Source organism: Aythya marila (genome assembly GCF_965140915.1).
Source record: "Aythya marila genome assembly, chromosome: 2".
In the NCBI taxonomy this organism is placed as follows: Eukaryota; Metazoa; Chordata; class Aves; order Anseriformes; family Anatidae; genus Aythya; species Aythya marila.
In genome coordinates this window covers 123,877,942-123,896,308 of record NC_139043.1, presented here as the reverse complement: position 1 = coordinate 123,896,308, position 18,367 = coordinate 123,877,942, and the positions used below count along the sequence as shown (strand labels likewise).

Genomic DNA, 18,367 nt, shown 5'->3' with positions numbered 1-18,367 from the left:
ATTGGGGTATGAAAAGAGAAGTATACTAAAATATGTACAAGACCTCCTCATTAGTAATATATCACTTTTAGCTATCAAATGGATAAGTGGTACTGCCTGTTAGGCAGGAAGACCCAAGATATTCAGGCTGAGCACTCTGCAATTTGAGCTTTCCCATCTATGAAGAATCAGATAGTAACAGAAATGCACAGCTATACATGTAAATGAACAGCCTCAGCTTACAGAGATTTGAGCTTGATAAAGCCAAATCCTAGAACTAATATAAAGGAAATCAGTGAATTTTGAGGGAACAAATCACTTCACTCAGCAAATATTACCTAGCAGAAATGTAAATCTCTTGTGACTCCTGACATCTGAGAAATGCATCCCCATCCTGCTTGTGAAAAAGAGGTGGCTGGACGGGGCAGCTCAGGGTAAGTCAGTACAACTGTCAGTGCCACAACAGGTCCAAGGATGCTCTGGTAAGTCACTGATCCAAGGAGATACTTTTTTTTCCCCTTCTCATTTTCTCCTTCCCTAAGGACCAAGAACCCATCTACAGATCCTTAAAAGATTCTGCTCTAAGAACAACAATTCATGCACAGGGGATGACCAGATGACAGTTTCAGCTCTGTCATATACAGCTTTTTCTTTGGCTGCACCCTCACTCCCCTGAATTTATCCTGATGAAGGTGAAGCAACAGTGAGGGGGGGGTCACTGCAGGGGAAGAGACATAACATTCAACCTGATCAAAGTTGTATTCTGGTTATTCCGCGACAAGTGAAAATTTGGAATCTACACACAGTTCAAGCTGAGGTACATGAATATCAACAAACTTTGTATCTCAAAGTTGTTCTAACTTAATGTAACTAACGGTGCCCTTTTCAAGAACCCATGATCCCTGATACATGCCTCACTGACTAGCCAGTGAAAGAATTGCGTGGTAGTAGTTTAGCTGTCTTTGTAAAAAGAAACCTAACACTTCCCTAAAATTGTCTACCCTTTATCAAAAATACCTCCTTTACCCAACACTTCGTGTTCCACAAATCTTTTGCAACATCAGCATTGACAGTATTGTGTTAAAAAACAAACAAACAACCCACAACTATTATTAAAAGACCAGAGAACCCATTGAAATCATCTAGATCATCTCCTTTCACAGCACGCCAGAAAACTTTCCTAAGTATAATCTTTATTCAAGTACCACAGTTACGCTTGACCTACTGCACCGGTTAATTCAAACACTTCCAGCACAGAGACAATCACAACTGTTGTTACTTGTTGTAGTGATTAATTACATTTGCTGTTAACATTTTTTTTTTGTTTTCTGCTTTTAAAATTGGTAACAGCAGGCTTTCTTTGCAGACAAGTTTCCGCACTTTAACATATAACTGTGCAGCCTGCTGTACAGGTAAATCAGAAACTGACCCATTTTTCCCTCTTCACCAAGCAGCTATATTGATCAGTAAGTTGTCTCCCCACACATGCCAACAAACTGACTGTGCTCTGGGATGGCAGTTGTGTGGACTCCGGCACTGCTGTTACAAGCTACCAAGACTGGTTGAGAGACCAGACATAAAGCAGCACTGTGCTTGAGCTAACATAATCACAGTGCCTGGCCCAGAGCAATCTGACCTTTGGCTAGCTCAGAACGCTGGCAGAGCAAACTTCAGTTTGCCAGACAGCCTGCGTAAATGCACCATCCCTTATCAAAAGATCTTGTTATGCCTCAGAGCCAGTTTTGTTCTAGCTATCTCCTTTCCCTTGTGCATGCTGGGACTCTTTGCTCTGAAACTTTCTTCAAGTTCAAATATGTGGATTTTTTCTATACACGTCTGACTAAATTCTGAAAACTCAGATTTTTCAGACATTTAAGCAAATTGTCAAACTGATTTTAGATAATTCCAAGGACTGACCATACACATATAGAGAATAGGTTGAGTACAAACAGCTCCCTGACGTCTTTGTGACACTTGCATCCCGTAAGAATTCAATTTAGGAATGAGAAAATAACGTACGTTTCCTTTCAATAGCACTCCAGACTGCTGTATGCCGTTAATTGAAAACGCAGCAATGAAAGGCTGTAAACGGGCACTGAACCACTGCAGTGAAATGCCATTTACAAAACAAGAGCAAACAATGCCAACATTGAAAGAGGGACTGGATGGAAAAGGAAGTTCTAGAAGTCAACAGCTCTGACATTCACAGCATTCTTTCATGCATGTGGACTATCTTATACAACCCAGATAATTAAGCAGAGGTGCAGATTTATTGTTTAAAAGGCCAATTATCATGGCTTTCTACGCAATATTTATGAGGTCTCACTAGTATGGCATAAATATCATAGCAAATGCATAGTTTTCTAAATGTTCAGATTGAGTTTTAATTTCTTTCAAGCTTTTACATTTTTTTCAGAGTTTTCACTATCAGATACCCTTTTCTATTGGTTTCTATACATTCCATAAATTTACATTTCAAATAAGGTTGAATTTAGAATAACAGAATTAAGCATAGAGCATTTTTTTTCCAATGAGATCTGTGCACAAGCCCGAGGTCTCAACTCACTGTTTGTAGCCATCTCAGTAAATACTGCCTAAATAAATAAATACATGAATATAAAGCTGTCATTAATTCTGTGTCAATTGGGGTCCAACTAGTTTCAAACTTCATGTTTGAAACAAGACTGACAGAAGTGTGCATGCCTGTCAGCAACTGGCTGACAAGATACCTGTCCATGTATGAAATAGAAAAAAACATTTATTATGCTTTTGAATGCAACAGGCAAATCCTGTGAGCATTGATTTTTTATTTTTATTTTTTTAAGGTTTTTAGGGCACTGACTGTATTTGCAACTGCTAAAGAGACTCTCAGTGATGTAAAGATTCCTAAGATTTGTGAGAAAGTAAAGAACTACGTGTTTATACATGTATGTAGCTAGGGGCTCAACCTCCAATATATGGTGGTACTGTATCTTAACAGCATTAGAACTCTCATTAGGACCTCAACCAATTTGAAGAAAGAATACAAATGAAGATTTAACCAATTCTTCAACTTCACTAAAAATTCTTAAAAAGATAGGAATAATTACAACTCTCCTTGAGGACTGTCTGGAAAAGAAAACATAAGCCAGTTCATCCTTTGGTATTATATGAAAAGTTAAGTATCAAAATGAACACCAGAAGAATGAAACAGCCTGCACCAAAATGAACACATTTAGTTAATGGCACAAACTGTTAACAGAAAGACTCCATATTACTTCTGACGAGATTCTCTTAAGAGGAATACATTTATTTAATATTAATTTTGTTCAGAAGTGCTTTATCATTTTATCATAAATGAAGAAAATGAGCTATATACAAGCTCAGTTTGTAGCAGTTAATCCCTAAAATCAAATCAGCTTCAAATTCACTTCTATTAAGGAATACACGTCTGTACTTTTCACCTGTAGGGAATTACAGAATTGCTGAATATAATGGAGTAGGTTTAATCATGAAGAGAGTTCAAATGACTATTTGAAATGGAGCATTATAAAAATCTACTTTTTTTTTTTGCTTATAAAATCAAAACAGTTTAAGTAAATACCTCAGACAAACAAAGTTTGGATTTATTAAGTTATTAAATCTCTATTCAGCTTCCGAGTTGGAGAAAAACATCTTTGATGTCTTATGGGCAAATGACATACCAAATTCTTTAACACAAAGTTTTACTATTTTTTATTTTTAAATAAAAACTTGCACGTTTTCAACTTCACAAAAACATCTAAAAAGACTCAGACTAAGTTTTAGCGCTAATAATATTTGAACAAATTCAAATCTCATGAGCATTAGCAACAATACTTGAGATAGTACCAGAAATACTTTTTTTTTTTTCCCCCTAAGACAGAAATTAGAAGTTAAACAGTCCCAGAAGCTATATAGCACAGCTTGAATAATGTAAAGAATCTTAAACCCAAGAATTTTGAATGCTGAGTCTAATACAGCTGGAAAAAAAAAATCTACTGCAGGGCAGACTCATTTTCTCACTACTTAGAATAGAAATCAAATACAAACCTGTCTTCTTCGGCCAGAACTCCGACTATCTACAACTTCTTCCACATTTTGCAAGCTGTTCAGACCTAGAAACAACATACATCCAGATAGATAAGGAGTCAACATTAAAGCAGTACATTCTAGCAATTCTACAGTTCTATTTCAAATGCTAACAATTATGTGAGACTACAATGTACTGTTTTGATATGCTTGGACAGAGTGGTAAAATTTCAGTGTTCATATATGAATATACTTTTATATATGTATACACATAATCTCGCCTTAGTCCAAAGACTAAGTACTCTATTCAAGAAAGTGACTATTTTGTATGAGACAGAGCTCACAGAAGAGTTATTTTACGCAATTAGGTAAAAAAATGCTATGTACCAATGAAAAATTTTTATTTTACGCTTAAAAAAAAAATATTCCTACTATATGCATCTCTTTCAGTTTAGGTAGAGAGAATAGAAATTAACCAGTGGTCAGAAATATTATACTTTTTGCATAGGTTCTATCTTTTCCATAGAAGATATGTGAGGTTCTAAGGCAAGTAACCATGCTATCCTAACAGTTCACCCTTCCAAGCACAACAGAAGCAACAGATAACTGTGGGTAGACAAGTAGATATGTCAGAGAGCAGCTAGCCATGTGTGGCTATAACATCATCTCTTTGTGGTAATCAGGTACTAATGATTTTCAGAACCTTGTAGGTGTGACAAAATCCATGACTTAAGCTTTTAGGAAAACAGTACCAGGATGATGCATGAACAGCCTAACCCTGCATTTTACTCTACAACTTCTTTTTTTTTCTGTCAGACAGCCTCTTTCCTTCCGTCACCCCAATGTTATCTAGGTTGGGCGCCCAAAAGAGACAAGTCTTATTACTATGTCTACCTTCTTCTGTACAGAATACCATCTAGTAAAACAAAACAAAAAACACAGCATAACAGAAAACAGAGAATGATTTTGCAAAATTAATTGCCAGGGAACTTTAAAACATTTTGTAAATGCAGCAACACTCCACACATGCAGAAACCTGCAGACAGAAATCAGGAGTTTTCTTCTCACCGTAATCATGTTTGTAAGAATCCAATCATATTGGAGAGCAGTTATCAAACCACCAACCCATTTGGAAAAACAATGTCTGACATGGCTTTATCTTGAAAGTATAAAAAGTAAGATAACACTCACTCTGAAGAACGTTATGTGCTCTGAATTTCCCCATAGAACGACGCCTGCAAAGAATACAGAACTGAAGTAAAAATACAAAAAAAATAATCATGAAGCATGTATGACCAGAAGCCACACAAAAAATCATTTTTACCTTGATTTTGCTGCATCTTCAGGTAACTGATTTGTAGTACTTGGTTGCTCTTCTGTAAATCTTAAAATAAATAAAAATAATTTCCTAGACAACAACTTGCCATTGATGTGAATCAACAGTATTTACATTAAATAAAATCCCAAGATTTCTCTACAGAAACAGAGGCATACAAACGCTAACTACATCAATCTACTTACTTATAATGCTACTGCTAATACTGAAAGTCTCGAAAAACACAGAACTTGTTCATGTGAAATAATTCCTTCCAGAAATGTACAAAATTATGCAATTACAGAAGTAACTCCTTAAACTTTTCCATAACATGACATGCATTTATTTGAAGATATGATGCATTTCATTTATTTTACTTACCTTACTTTTTGTTTGTTTGTACATTCTACATCAATCAGTTTTCTTAACTAAATCATGCTAAGTATTGTAGGTATAAAACTGCAGAAACACAAACTCTATCCTGACCAAAAACCACAAAAACAAGTGGAAAAGCAAGTGGCAATAAACCTAGAATATCAGCATTACTTAAAGGACAGTCAAAGGGATAAAAAGGTAAACATGTTTCAAGTTTCCTCAGCACTTCTTATAAAAGTATTTATTTTGACGTTTCACATTGCCAGAGTCATACCCTATGTTCTGTCTATGAAGCTACATATTTATTTATCATAATAGCAGAATCACTAAGCAAGTAGATCCTGCATTTAGCTGTAAGGAAAAAAGTAACACAATTCCCTTTCCTTGTTCTCTCTCTTCATCAGATGACCTATAGTCTGAAATTAAAGACTAAAACGAGCTCAATCAAGTGTAAAGGAAAACTTCTAAGAAGCATTCCAATGTTTTTATTGTTATACAAGACGGACAGCTGTTTAAACTGAAAATCATGCATCTTCAGCAAGTATTGAAACTCAGTGCCAAGCTATCTGATGTAAAATGCCAAGAATAACAACTACAGAAAGGCTAATACTTAAAAATAGAGAATAAATTAGTAGTTCACTTTCTGTTGGAGAGTGATTTGGAATATAATGTCCTTCCTTCTACTTACTCTTAATTCTACAGGTTTCAAGTTACTATCCAAACATGTTCCTGCCATGGTTTTGGCTGGGACAGAGTTAATTTTCTTTGCAGAGGCTCACATGATGTTGTTTTGTATTTTTGATGGAAACAATGGTGCTAACACACAAATGTTTTTAGTTGTTGCAGAGCAGCATTTAGAGACAAGGACTTTTTATTGTTTCTTATGCTGTCCTGCCAGCTGGAGGTGCACAAGATGCTGGGAGGGTACACAGCCAGGACAGTTGACCTAGACTGACCAAAGGGATGTCCCACACCATGTGGCACTGTGCTCAGCAACAAAAACTGGTGTAAAGAAGGAGGGGAGGGGGGGACATTGGGAGTGATGGTGTTTGTCTTCCCACAAAGCCGTTATATCTGTTGAGCCCAGCTCTCCTGGAAGTGGCTGAACACCTGCCTGCCAACGGGAAGCAGCGAATGGATTCCTTGGTTTGCTTTGCTTGTGTGTACAGCTTTTTCTTTGCTTACTGAACTATCCTTATCTCAACCCTTTGAGTTCTCACACTTCTACCTTTCTGATTCTCGCCCCCATCCCACCTGGGGTGAGTACGTGAGCAGCTGAGTGGCAATGAGCTGCCTGACAGGGTTATATCTCATCAGCCCCTCAACACTAAAATGCTAAATACATACCTTTGTGTTGTTTCCAAATCATTTTCTTCCTCTTCACTGGCTTTCACAGTTATATTCTGCAACACTACTGCTTCCAGTCCTTTAGACTCTACCTGTGCCATGGCTGCCTGTGAGAAATGGAATTGATGCTTCAAAATTATAGCAGCCAGTACATTAATTTTAATATAAGCTGCTATTTAGGTAAGTGTACTCTGCATTAGCTTTACTAACAGTACTTATTCCACAGACCCTTCAAAGGGTATTATCACTAAAGTAATTTGTTTCAGAACAATTGTAATGAGGTAGGTTGAAATCCATCAAAATCTTTACCAGCTAGTAATTCAGAGAAATTTCAGTCCAAGCCACAAGTAATATTTATATGAACTGAACATACTGATGATGTGTGAAATACATTGCAGAGATCAAGACTGCAAATACTACTGAAGTACTCTGAAGTCTTTTTTTTTTTTTTTTTTTTTTAAGACTAGAGTACAAATTGAAAACGGACAGTCCTCACACATTCATCTAGTTACACTGATGTTAGAGCATGGCAAGATCAAGAATACTTACAACACTTTCAAAGGTACGTCCAATCAAACTTTAAGCTTGCAAAACAACTTCTCCTGTATTCACAAAAAATATTTTAACATCCTATCCTGCCTAAATTATTTTAGCCACAAATTAAGATGATTCTTCCTCCTTTCTCAAGGAGAGAGGGATAGTCCATTATTTTATAAAATTTCTAGAGTATTATGAGATTAGTACTTTTCCCCAAAGTTCCTCTTATCTACTGGATATAACAACACCTTAAAAAAAAGTCCATATGATGTCATTCATGCTACTTCGCCACTAATGTTCTTCTCTACTATCTTAAGGTCTACTTACCACTGAAGTGATATAAAAACTCTATCTGTGCACCATAATTACTAAGCAGAGCCAACCACTTTCTAACACTGTCTACACAACCCGAAAGGAGATCTATTTAGCAGTGCTCAAAGATGACTAAAAATCATAACAGTTCAGTGTTGACAAGTTCACTGCAGGCCCAGAATGAATTCTCTTTCTGCTTAGCCAGTTGCTCCCATTTTTCATCCATTTATTCTTTTCAGGGCTTGATTTTGCCTCCTGTTAGTTTTCTGTCATCTGTCCAATTTTCAGTCTTCTTGAAATCTTAACTTGTCCTTCACAGTAACTTGCGTAATCTCTCAACTTTTGTAAAAAACAGATAATGTAAAAGCAGTCTCTATTTCATTAATTCAAATATGAAAATACTGAAAGTTTTTTCCTGGTTACAGAATACTTCCACTCCCAGAAATTCCATAACTGCTCAACTTACCACATCTTTCAGCTGTTAATTTTCAAAATTCTGTCTTTACAGTCGTTGATGGTACCAAAACACGAGTGTAAGAGAGAATATGCTTCCATATAAATAACTTGTAGAAAGGATTTAATTTAAAAAATTAACTAATAATGCATTTTAAAACGTAACAGTAACTTTCAAATTGTACTTCTCCCTAAAACTAGTTCTTTTTAAGGACTACTAAGTTATTACACAGAAAAAATTATAAGTATTCCCTGAATGATCCTATTTGGATGGTCTTTTTTTTTTTTTTTTTTTTGCATTGAAGTATCTGCAGATTGTTCTTAGGGTAGTTTACCTCTAAGTTTCTTGAAGTGCAAGAATTTCATCAACAGTAGGAGTTGCAACCTTGTAGATTCCAGGCTTGATAGTAAGCTAGAAAAGGCAGTCTAGAGAACAACCTAGCAATACAGACCTTTTATATTTCCACATACGGCACAAGAAGAAAGAGTTAAAGCTAAGGTGTTTTTCTATAGAGAAAACAGTGTACACTGCTGGGAAGCAGTTATTTGTATTGTACAGGAAAGAGTGAACTCTTTACACCGTGCTATCCTCTACATCCTGGAGTAATTCAGGCTGAAGTAAAAATTTTTTAGAAGTAAGAATATTGCAACTTTGGTGCAGACTGTAAGAAGGATGTGCATACAGGCAGTAGGGAAGCAACACAGAGCCCAGGAATGGAGGTATGCAGGTATGGAGTTTGGGGCCTTCTCTGACATCTCCAAACCTCTCTCTCTTCTTAGATTCAAATAAATTGCTTTGAAAAATAAACTTGAGGACTGGCAGCTGAGTAAAAGCTACTAAAAAAAATATTTCTCATATTATACTCTGAATACATTTGAGAGTTTCTCTAGTCTCTCTGGTAATAAAATGAAAACCCCAAAGGAACTTCAAGTTTGTTTATTTAGAATTTACCTCTTATTACCTTTAGATGTCTGTGTTTTTGTAATTGAGTGACTCAATATTCTTTTATAGTGAGTAAACATATGGGAAATTCTTCACAATCCTCCTGAAGATGAACTGCAGGAGGAATGTTGTTCTTGCCAATTTTAAATCACTTTTGAGCAAGATGGGTTTTAAGGAGCTTTTTTTATTTGCAGGAAAAAGCAGTAAGAGTTTTCAATCTCTAACTCCTCTGACATTCCTAAAGCTTTTAAACACATTAACAGGTCTTGATCTTTCACTGTTAATTTAAGAAGTCTTATAGACTTAAAGAAGGCAAAATAAACATGAAATATAGTTACATTATCGTTCAAGGAGTTCTAAGATCAGAACTGGTCCTCTTCCTCTGGAGTCTTATTCCTACCAACTTTCTCCTAATCATAAATTCAACTTTTTTTTTTTCCAATTAATAAGATCAGCCATAGGAAGACAAAGCTTTCCTTTCATCTAAGGCAGTAACTGAACCTAGTGTAAACAGTTTCCTTGAAAGTATGCATCTCTTTTGAAATAAGTTTTTGAAAATAGTTTGACATACCTGTAGTAAGAAGTTTTTTTCATTTTCTTTCATGAAATGTTCGACGTAAGACTTGACTTTACTTATCAAAAGGTTGTAATTGAAGCTTTGGAGAAGGGGAATATATGGATCTTTGCTTTTGATTATGGTTGCCAGCTTCACTCTTAAAGGCTAAAAAAAAGCACATTTTCATGTGTCATATATATACATATATATATGTATCTTGCAGTAATCTTAACATCTATGATAAATAGGACCCACACAAAGCTAAAAAAGATCGTCATGTAGTTTTCTGAATAAATTCACACTACAGTTTGAAAGGGTTCTACTGTGAACTAGGCACAATGCCAGGAGTTTGCTTTGTTTACATGCTCACCAAATATTAGGTGTAACTTCCCAGAGATGCACACTTTCATTCCATTTATGAATAACCTTGAAAGCAGTGTGGTCAATGGAGCAAAACGTACACCCAGAAAGGGCCACTCATTACTGGGTTTCTTTTCTCATATACTGCCTCTGCAGACTGACACTGAAACAGGTCTACAGTGTTCAGGAAACGGACTACTTAGTACAGCAGCATTAAAAGCACAAAAGTACTCATAATTAATCACTTTATGTTTGTCTACCAACCACTCTGAATCATGCAGAGAGCAACACAGCCAGCATCTAACTTGTGCACAGGCTGCACTCATGTTTACCAACTTGAATACTACTATTACCTCAGCCTACATCAGTGCAAGGACATCGAGGCCCTGGAATGTGTCCAGAAAAGGGCTACAAAACTGATGAGGAGCTTGGAATCCAAGTCCTATGAGTGGCTGAGGGAATTGGGGTTGTTTAGTCTAGAGAAGAGGATGCTCAGGGAAGACCTTAGTACAGGCTACAACTACCTGAAAGGAAGGTGTGAGGAGCTGGGGGTCCACCTCTTCTCACACGTAACTATGACAGGACTAGATGGAAGGGCCTCAAGTTGCACCAGGTGAGAATAAGGTTATAAATTAGGAGACATTTCTTCTCAGAAAGAGCAGTCAGTTATAGGAACGGGTTGCCCAAGGAGATGGTGGCATCACCATCCCTGGGGGTGTTCAAGGAAAGGCTGGGCATGGTGCTTAGGGACGTGGGTTAGTGAATGACATTGGTAGTAGGGGGATGGTTGGACCAGATGGTCTTGGAGGTCTTTTCCAGCCTTAATGATTCTGTGATTTTCTGAACAGCTGAATCTTCTGAAAAATTTATCTCAATGTTATACACATACTACTATTTACGTAGAACACGTGTTCTAATATACCACTGGAACATACAGGCAGCATTTTTGTCTGTCTTCTTTTCACCTGCAGCCCTTGCCATCCTTTGTTCTTTTTTTCATCCTGTTTTCCTCAATGGTGTAGCACACTGTGAGGCATCATGTTCTGCCTCCACAAAATGCAAGTGTGGGGAAAATGAGGGGATTGTCATTACTTCTATCTTTTAGCTGATAAATGAAGTACAAGTAAAGAAGGACTTATGCAAGCACTGTACACATTCAAAAGAGAGGTCAAAAGTCTATATACAATCTGCTTCTTTCTTCTATTTTTCAGCTTCCTATAAGCAGTCCCCATTACCGCAATGGTCTATAGGTTGCTGAAGTTATTACGATAAGTGGACTTAGGGTTTTCAGCAAATTCAGGCATGTGCATTAGCTATTATTTTAAACAGACATGCACTTAGACTTGCATCTTCATGAAGCAATGACCATCAAACCAGGAAGGGGCCTGGCCCTGATGTTATCTGGTCCAGAAAGAGGCATAACAACATCCACTCTGTAATGGACGCTAATGACCCTTCCTTCCTTCTGGTGATTCAGTCTGTAGAACACTAACCAATGGAGAAGACAAAGACCACGCTGCAAAGGCTCAGAAAAAGTCAACAGCCCAATTAGAGCAGTGGACCCACCATTTCTTTACCAGCGCGATTATACTGTGAAAACTGCAGCATCACCTTCCCAGAATTCCTCATCTCTCATTCAAAGTGGGAAAGGAGATTAAGTTTAGACCACTGCTGCCCACAGTGAAGAACAAATGCTGCTAAAAGCAATCATTTTACTCCCCCAAATCATGCATTATTTCTATCATTTCCCTTTCTCCAAATATCCTTTTGCACTGAGAGCTGCCACAGGTATGAAAGTGATTGTGCCTAGTGGAATTAGGATAATGCTATGCAGGTAGCATTTGCCACCTTTGGGAAACTGTTCTCTTCTTCTCCCCTAAAATAAAAAAAAAAAGCACGTTACTACCTTATCTGATTCCGAGTCCGTAAACATCCTTTCAAGAACTTCAGCAGCCTCCTTAAAATATCCTTTTTCCATATGGACTGCTACAACCTACAAGCAATATAGTTACACTTATAAAATAAGCTGAAATACATTTCGCCTGAAAAAGAACAACAAAAAAACACCACCACCACAAAAAAAATTGGAGGTCACACTTCTGTGATTTTGTGAGACTTCCAAAATCCTGAGATCTATACATTTAGAAGCATGACCAACAATTATTGAGTTATTACAGTTAGTTCTGAAATAATATTAAACATCTTGTATAAAGAGCGGGGATTTAAAGACAAATCCGATGCACTGATGCAAGTTTTCCCTTACTTACCTTTTTCCTCTCCCTTACCATTACTTCCATCTTCCCCTGAAGGACATTTTCAGTCCTAACAGTTGTGAAATATCCCTCATGTGCAACTAAACAGAGTGCTCTCATTTGCAACAGTAATAAAAATGTCAAGTGGTCACATTAAACGCAGTTAAAAAGAGGACACATCCAATTCAGCATTGCACTGAAGCACATTTGTGATTATGCATGTAATATTTCAGACAATGATTCAAAAAAAAACCAACAAAACAACTGGTAATTATTTCTTGTTAAGCACAGATATTTTGTGGCTATCTCCAAATAAATAAATAAAAAAAACACTTAGAAGAATGAATATAAATTGTTCTGTCTTAATTCCAGTTCAACAGCACATCCACACTTAGTTCTATCACCTTAGGAAAGAACAGCAAAATGGAGTTGTTAAAGTGTTTCTGAACACATAACAATTTTATCACGGGAAAGTCTGAGTTTTAAGAAAATTCAGAGCAGGTCAAGATTTTTTTTTCCCCAAGCGCTTTTAATCTCAAAACACATTTCTCAAAAAAAAGAAAAAAACAAACAACCACCACCATCATTACCAGGAACAGGTAAATTTATACATGTTTCTCACTGAAATTAGAAGTGTTATAATATAGAGAATTACTCATAAGCCAAAAAAACTCATCTGAAGGTAAAGCTATTCAAGCTATATTTTAAAGCTCGATATAAATGTTTTGAAATTGATATCTCAATTGATATAATTTTTTCCAAATTATCCCAGTTTGAAATTCTTTCAAAACCTGCCAAACAGGAACCAATCCAGATAGGGAAAGGTTTCACATACAGCTTTGTTTATACTGTAATTGGAAACAGGACAAACTCGGAAAATTCAGTTTGGATTGTTCATAGCCCAAGCTCCGTTTTAGCAGAATGAATAGCTAGCATCCTGAAGTGTTTTGAATAAATAACACAGACCTGAATTTGAATCAAGCGACGAATATCTTCATGAAGCTTATCAAATTTACTTTCTTCCCTCTCAAGCAAAGTCCAATAACACAGCGCAGATTCCAAAGGTGAAATTCTTGGATCCTCTTCAAAATTGCATTCTTAGGGGAAAAAACTAGAAATTGGTATTTGAAACAAAACTTAAAGGAGGAAGCTAAGCATATTTCATTATGTATACACAATGAAGTCCTATGTACTATAAATCATTACAAATCCTTTCTCCTCAAATAATTTTTAGTCTCCTTTTTCAGGTGTGTTTAAGAGACTTGAAGGAATCTTCTCCTTTTTAGAGCCTCTTTCTTCCTGATGTTGCTAATAACAATATTGTTGCATTTTTAAGAAAGATTATGCATCTTCTACTTATCATTCAATTAAAATGCTACTTGAAATAGTGCTAAGTTTAGCGTTATGTATTGGGGATGGTATTAATAATACTTTTACAACAAGCTTGGCATCAATTTTCATAACATTTAGTATTGCTGCTTTGGATTTGTAACAAAGCACAATCCTGATCTCTCTGTATTACCATGTCTTAACTTTTTGTTGTATTTGAACAGGTTAAAGTGAGAGGGAAATTCAAACAACGTAACACAAGACTGTTGACTGAAAAAGCAGAAGCAGCCATGTCATTGTGCTAATACTAAGGTTTGGGAACATTCTCAGCAAGCAGGATCAGTGACCAGTTCCAGACAAAACACAGCCTATGCACGGTTTGGGTTGGAAGGTACGTTACAGATCATACACTTCCAACCCCCCCGCCATGGTCAGGGACACCTCCCACCAGACCAGCTTGCTCCAAGCCCCAGCTAAACTGGCCTTAAACACTTCCAAGCATGCAGCATTAAATTAAAGCAGAGTAGCTGCTTTTAATTTTATAAAAATAAGTCTTTGTGGCACTTCTAGGCTAGAATACACCTTTGTTCTTCAATGCTCATACTGGCAAGACTGCTTTTAAAAATCTTAAATCTCACTAAGTTTTATGAAGCAGCAAAGAAGTGAAGTCTTCCAAAAACTTGTGCATGGGCACAGAAGCTGCTCAGCCAAATTAGTGAGTTGTGGCTAACTTACAGCCAAACAAAAGACACTACAGTGAATAAAAATCCCAAAGACAAAATGCCAGTCTAAAGTCTTATGACCTTCTGTAAAAAGAAAGGCCATTAAGCTTTTCATCTGTATCTTGCTCCTACTGTCTGTCCCACTTTAATTTCTAGATTTATAATTGCAGAAAGAAACGCCCCCTCTGCACTTTACAGATATTGCTTACTAAGAGCCAGTCAATCTTCTCAAGTATATTTATTTTGTCGATGCTGCTGTGACAGAAAGACCCACAATTGGACCAGCATAAGCACATGCAGCATATAAGCATTCAAACTTTGTGCAATAAAATCATCACAGGGTAATGCCGGTCCTGCATATAGCTCAGGTGCATGTGGAACACTAGCAGTCTAAGTGCAGAGATTTCAGCCATTTTATATACATACATACACACACATTAGAAGCAATGTGAAAGCATATCTAATACACATCTGTGCAAGTTCATTCAGATCTACTTAAACAGCAAGTGGCCAAAAAAAAAAAAAAAAATCAGAGTATTTACCAAGTTTCTTTCCATTTGCAATTCTTATCAAGAGCTGACAGAGGTACACCATTTTTTTCTGATGTGTAGCTATTTTGGAGAAGCCATTAATAACAGCTGGAAAAGAAGGGAAAAAGTTAAGTCAGTCTTGCTCCAGCAGTGCCACAGTGTGGCTACAAATATACTAGACAATGCATTATCAGACTAAAGATGCTTCATCAGATCCCTAATGAATTAGAAATTTAGCAGATTATTAGTTCATGTTCTTCCCTGTTCTAAGAACACAAGTCATATTTAAGCACTTGACCATGAAAATGTATTCCTCTTGCAGTTCGCAACAGTAGTTTAGAAGTGGCAAGATGCATCACCTCTTTTTTTAAAAACAAACAAACAAACAAAGAAAAACAAACAACAAAAACTTAACACTACAGTATCTTACATAAACAAATAAAAGTTTGTTTTGCTCACTAGCTTAGCAGAAAAGACCAACAACTATCTGCTCCAGAGAACATTTCCATGGAGTGCCCACCCAGCAGAGCCCCAAGCAGACTGTTAACACTTACAGCGTTGCTGTGGCAACTGGCAGACCAAACGCAATAAAGCTACCAGAGCTTAGGCAGAAACCTAAACCCACAAGGGAAATCCTCCTCATGGGGTTGGAAGGTCACAAGGATTACTGTATATTTCAGACAGGGAGCTGCGGTGAGATTATTTCCATCGTGCTGATTACTGTGAACTTTACATTTTAACGTGCTGTATGCAGTAATTCATCTTCACAGCACAACATGGAAACATTCAAAACAAAAAGCAAAGAACCTGTCAAGCTGCTCACTTAAGACAGCTGCAGACTGAGCACCCTGTTTCAGGACGTTTCAGAGGCAGCCTAGCTAAAGCCATGATTGTGCAGCGGGGCATCCCCTGCATCACCCCCAGTTTTGCCCTGACACACCCAGAACACAACATGCATTGGTTTCCTTGCTCAGTAGCGTATGAGCATGCCCTAGGGAACAGTGGATAAGTATCCAATTACAAACTAATTAAGTAATCATGCAGGGTTTTCTTAATCTACTATCAAGCAGGATATTGTCATTTGGGCTTCGAAGAACACGTTTTCAACTCTGTTTCTGTGAGGACAGGTGATGCAAAAGCTCTAGCCAAAATCGGAAGTGAAAAAAAAAAAAAAAAAGCAATACTGCTTAGAATAGCAGTGAAGTGCCACTAATTTATGCATCTCCCATAGCAGGCAACACAGTTCAGCTTCAGTAAGTTTGGATGGTGAGTTTGTTGCTAGAGATCCCCATGCCCTGAAGATGGAGCCAGAGCTTGGGAGTTTCTGAAGCAGGAAGAAGGCTGCAGGTGAGCAATGCAACAGAAAAAGGAGCTCAACTTAGCAAGTGGCTTGAAATCATTCAGCTTTCTCTGCTCCTCCATTTGCTTTTATGGTGCATCTACACTAGTGTTAATTCAGGGCAGGGCTGCATTTTTAAACAAAATGTCCTGTGCTTTGGATTGTATCACAAAGCAGTCTTGATTACAGGCACTAAATTCCCTTACAGCTATTCCAAAGGAGAAGAAACCTTGATATGTTTACAGAGTGAAAAATAGGTCCAATTATTCACAAGTAAAATGACAAATATTAATCGACATGGACTTATTAAGCTTTTCTATAATCTGTTTCTCTGTTAATTTATTTGTTAGAAGTGCCCTTGAATATAAATTGTTCCCCTCTCAATAGCCACTCAAATGTACTTAATTTCTTAGCTTTTCATTAGAAGATCTAGAAACTCTGTTCCATGTAGATACCTAAACAAACTAGTTCTGGTGACAGACCCATCAAAGCAGGATAAAGGTAGGCAAGGCACATAATGCTGCCATGCTGTCTTTGAACCACAGACTACCTAGACAGGTAAACTATTTCTACTTGGTAGTGTACTGAGCTGCATGTAAGTATTATGCATCTCCTAACAAAATAGCTCCTTTTACAGTTTTGCATTTGCTTCAGTTTAAACTGACTTTCAGGCTGACTGCCAACCAGTATTTCAATAGGGTCTCATTTTGATGTATACAAGAGTAACAGTTGTATTCCCAACAATAACAAAACAAGCTTTTTCTAATGCAGTCTTATGGGTGCACATAGCTTTTTCCATAGATTATTACACCCTTGACTTAATAACCTTACAGCACCACCTCTGTTAATGAACTCTCACGTTCCAGATTTTCTATTATTTCCCAGTTCCGTGTAACTTTGTATTCTGCACAAATATTCATTGTAAAAATTGTTTCTACTAACACAATCTCCTAAAGACTTCCCATTCTCCTTGGGAGATATTCCAGTCTGCGCCTTGTCTCTGCTTCCCATCTGTCTTCATGAAATTTCATAGCAATTCTCCTACTGAGCTGCAGCCCCAAGGCTGAGAAGCACCATTAATAATGAAATCTAACAGCCCCCCACTTGGTGCATTTCATTATCTTTAGATTTCTTAATCTCACTATTTCTCATATTAATCTCTTTACTATTCATTCTGCATACCATGGTATTCAGTTCTTTGCAAAAATTTAAATAAATCATACCTATTGCTATTCTCTTGACCTTTTACTTTGGTTAAGAAAAAGAATCCTCCAAAGCTCTAACCTGGTACCTGATTTTTTTTTTCCCAACAGAAAAAAATCACTGTAAATCTATCAAATCTGAGATCAAGACAATTTGTTCTATTAAAAATCCTCACTCTTAAGTGTTCCTCATTTCGAATACAAACTTTTCCATTCACAATCCAGCCATGAGGCTTTGTTCCACCTGCATCCGATGGATTCTAACTACTTCAAAACCTTTTAGCATTCTATCAGAAGCCAGGACGTAAACTCAGGAACCCGGTTTATTTAAGTTACCCTAACTTTTGCATCTCCTTACTAAAACCTCTTCAACCTTTCAGCAGCCCTAAGCCACCAGCAGCTGAGGCCTCAGGTTCTGTAACAGGACGGTACATACACCACGCATACTTCACAGCACCCTGGTGATGCAGCCAGGCCGAGCGGAGCCCTCCCTCAGCACCCAGCAGCTCGGCGGCTCCCCAAATCTCCTCAGCGCCGCCACCCGCCCCCGCTGAGGGGACGAACCGATAGCCCCGTCCTGACGGGGAAGGGACGGGAGGAGCCCCCTCACCCTGCGCCACGGCCCTCCACCGCCTGAACTCGGCGGCGCGGCCCTCCACGAAGTGCCGGCACAGGCAGCAGCAGCTCAGCTCCAGCACCCAGCCCGCCGCCACCGCCTCCACCGCCGCCGCCAGCGCCACACGGTCCCCTGAGGCGCAGTCGCCCTCGGCCGCCATCTTGGAGCTCG

The 18,367-nt window shown here is 37.7% G+C and overlaps 1 protein-coding gene across 1 annotated transcript in view; it reads right to left on the bottom strand.

Annotated features, from left to right (window-relative positions):
• TERF1 (telomeric repeat binding factor 1) overlaps positions 1-18,361 on the bottom strand; it is a 24,194-nt gene extending 5,833 nt beyond the window's left edge. The window contains exons 1-9 of the mRNA XM_082752255.1: positions 18,191-18,361; positions 15,052-15,147; positions 13,425-13,555; positions 12,113-12,199; positions 9,862-10,011; positions 7,046-7,152; positions 5,333-5,392; positions 5,200-5,243; positions 4,030-4,094 (exon numbers count right to left, since the gene is read on the bottom strand). Coding sequence (XP_082608381.1) covers positions 4,030-4,094; positions 5,200-5,243; positions 5,333-5,392; positions 7,046-7,152; positions 9,862-10,011; positions 12,113-12,199; positions 13,425-13,555; positions 15,052-15,147; positions 18,191-18,356 — 906 coding nt within the window. The 5' untranslated portion in view covers positions 18,357-18,361. The remainder of the gene's footprint in view (positions 1-4,029; positions 4,095-5,199; positions 5,244-5,332; positions 5,393-7,045; positions 7,153-9,861; positions 10,012-12,112; positions 12,200-13,424; positions 13,556-15,051; positions 15,148-18,190) is intronic.
• Positions 18,362-18,367: the final 6 nt, after the last annotated feature.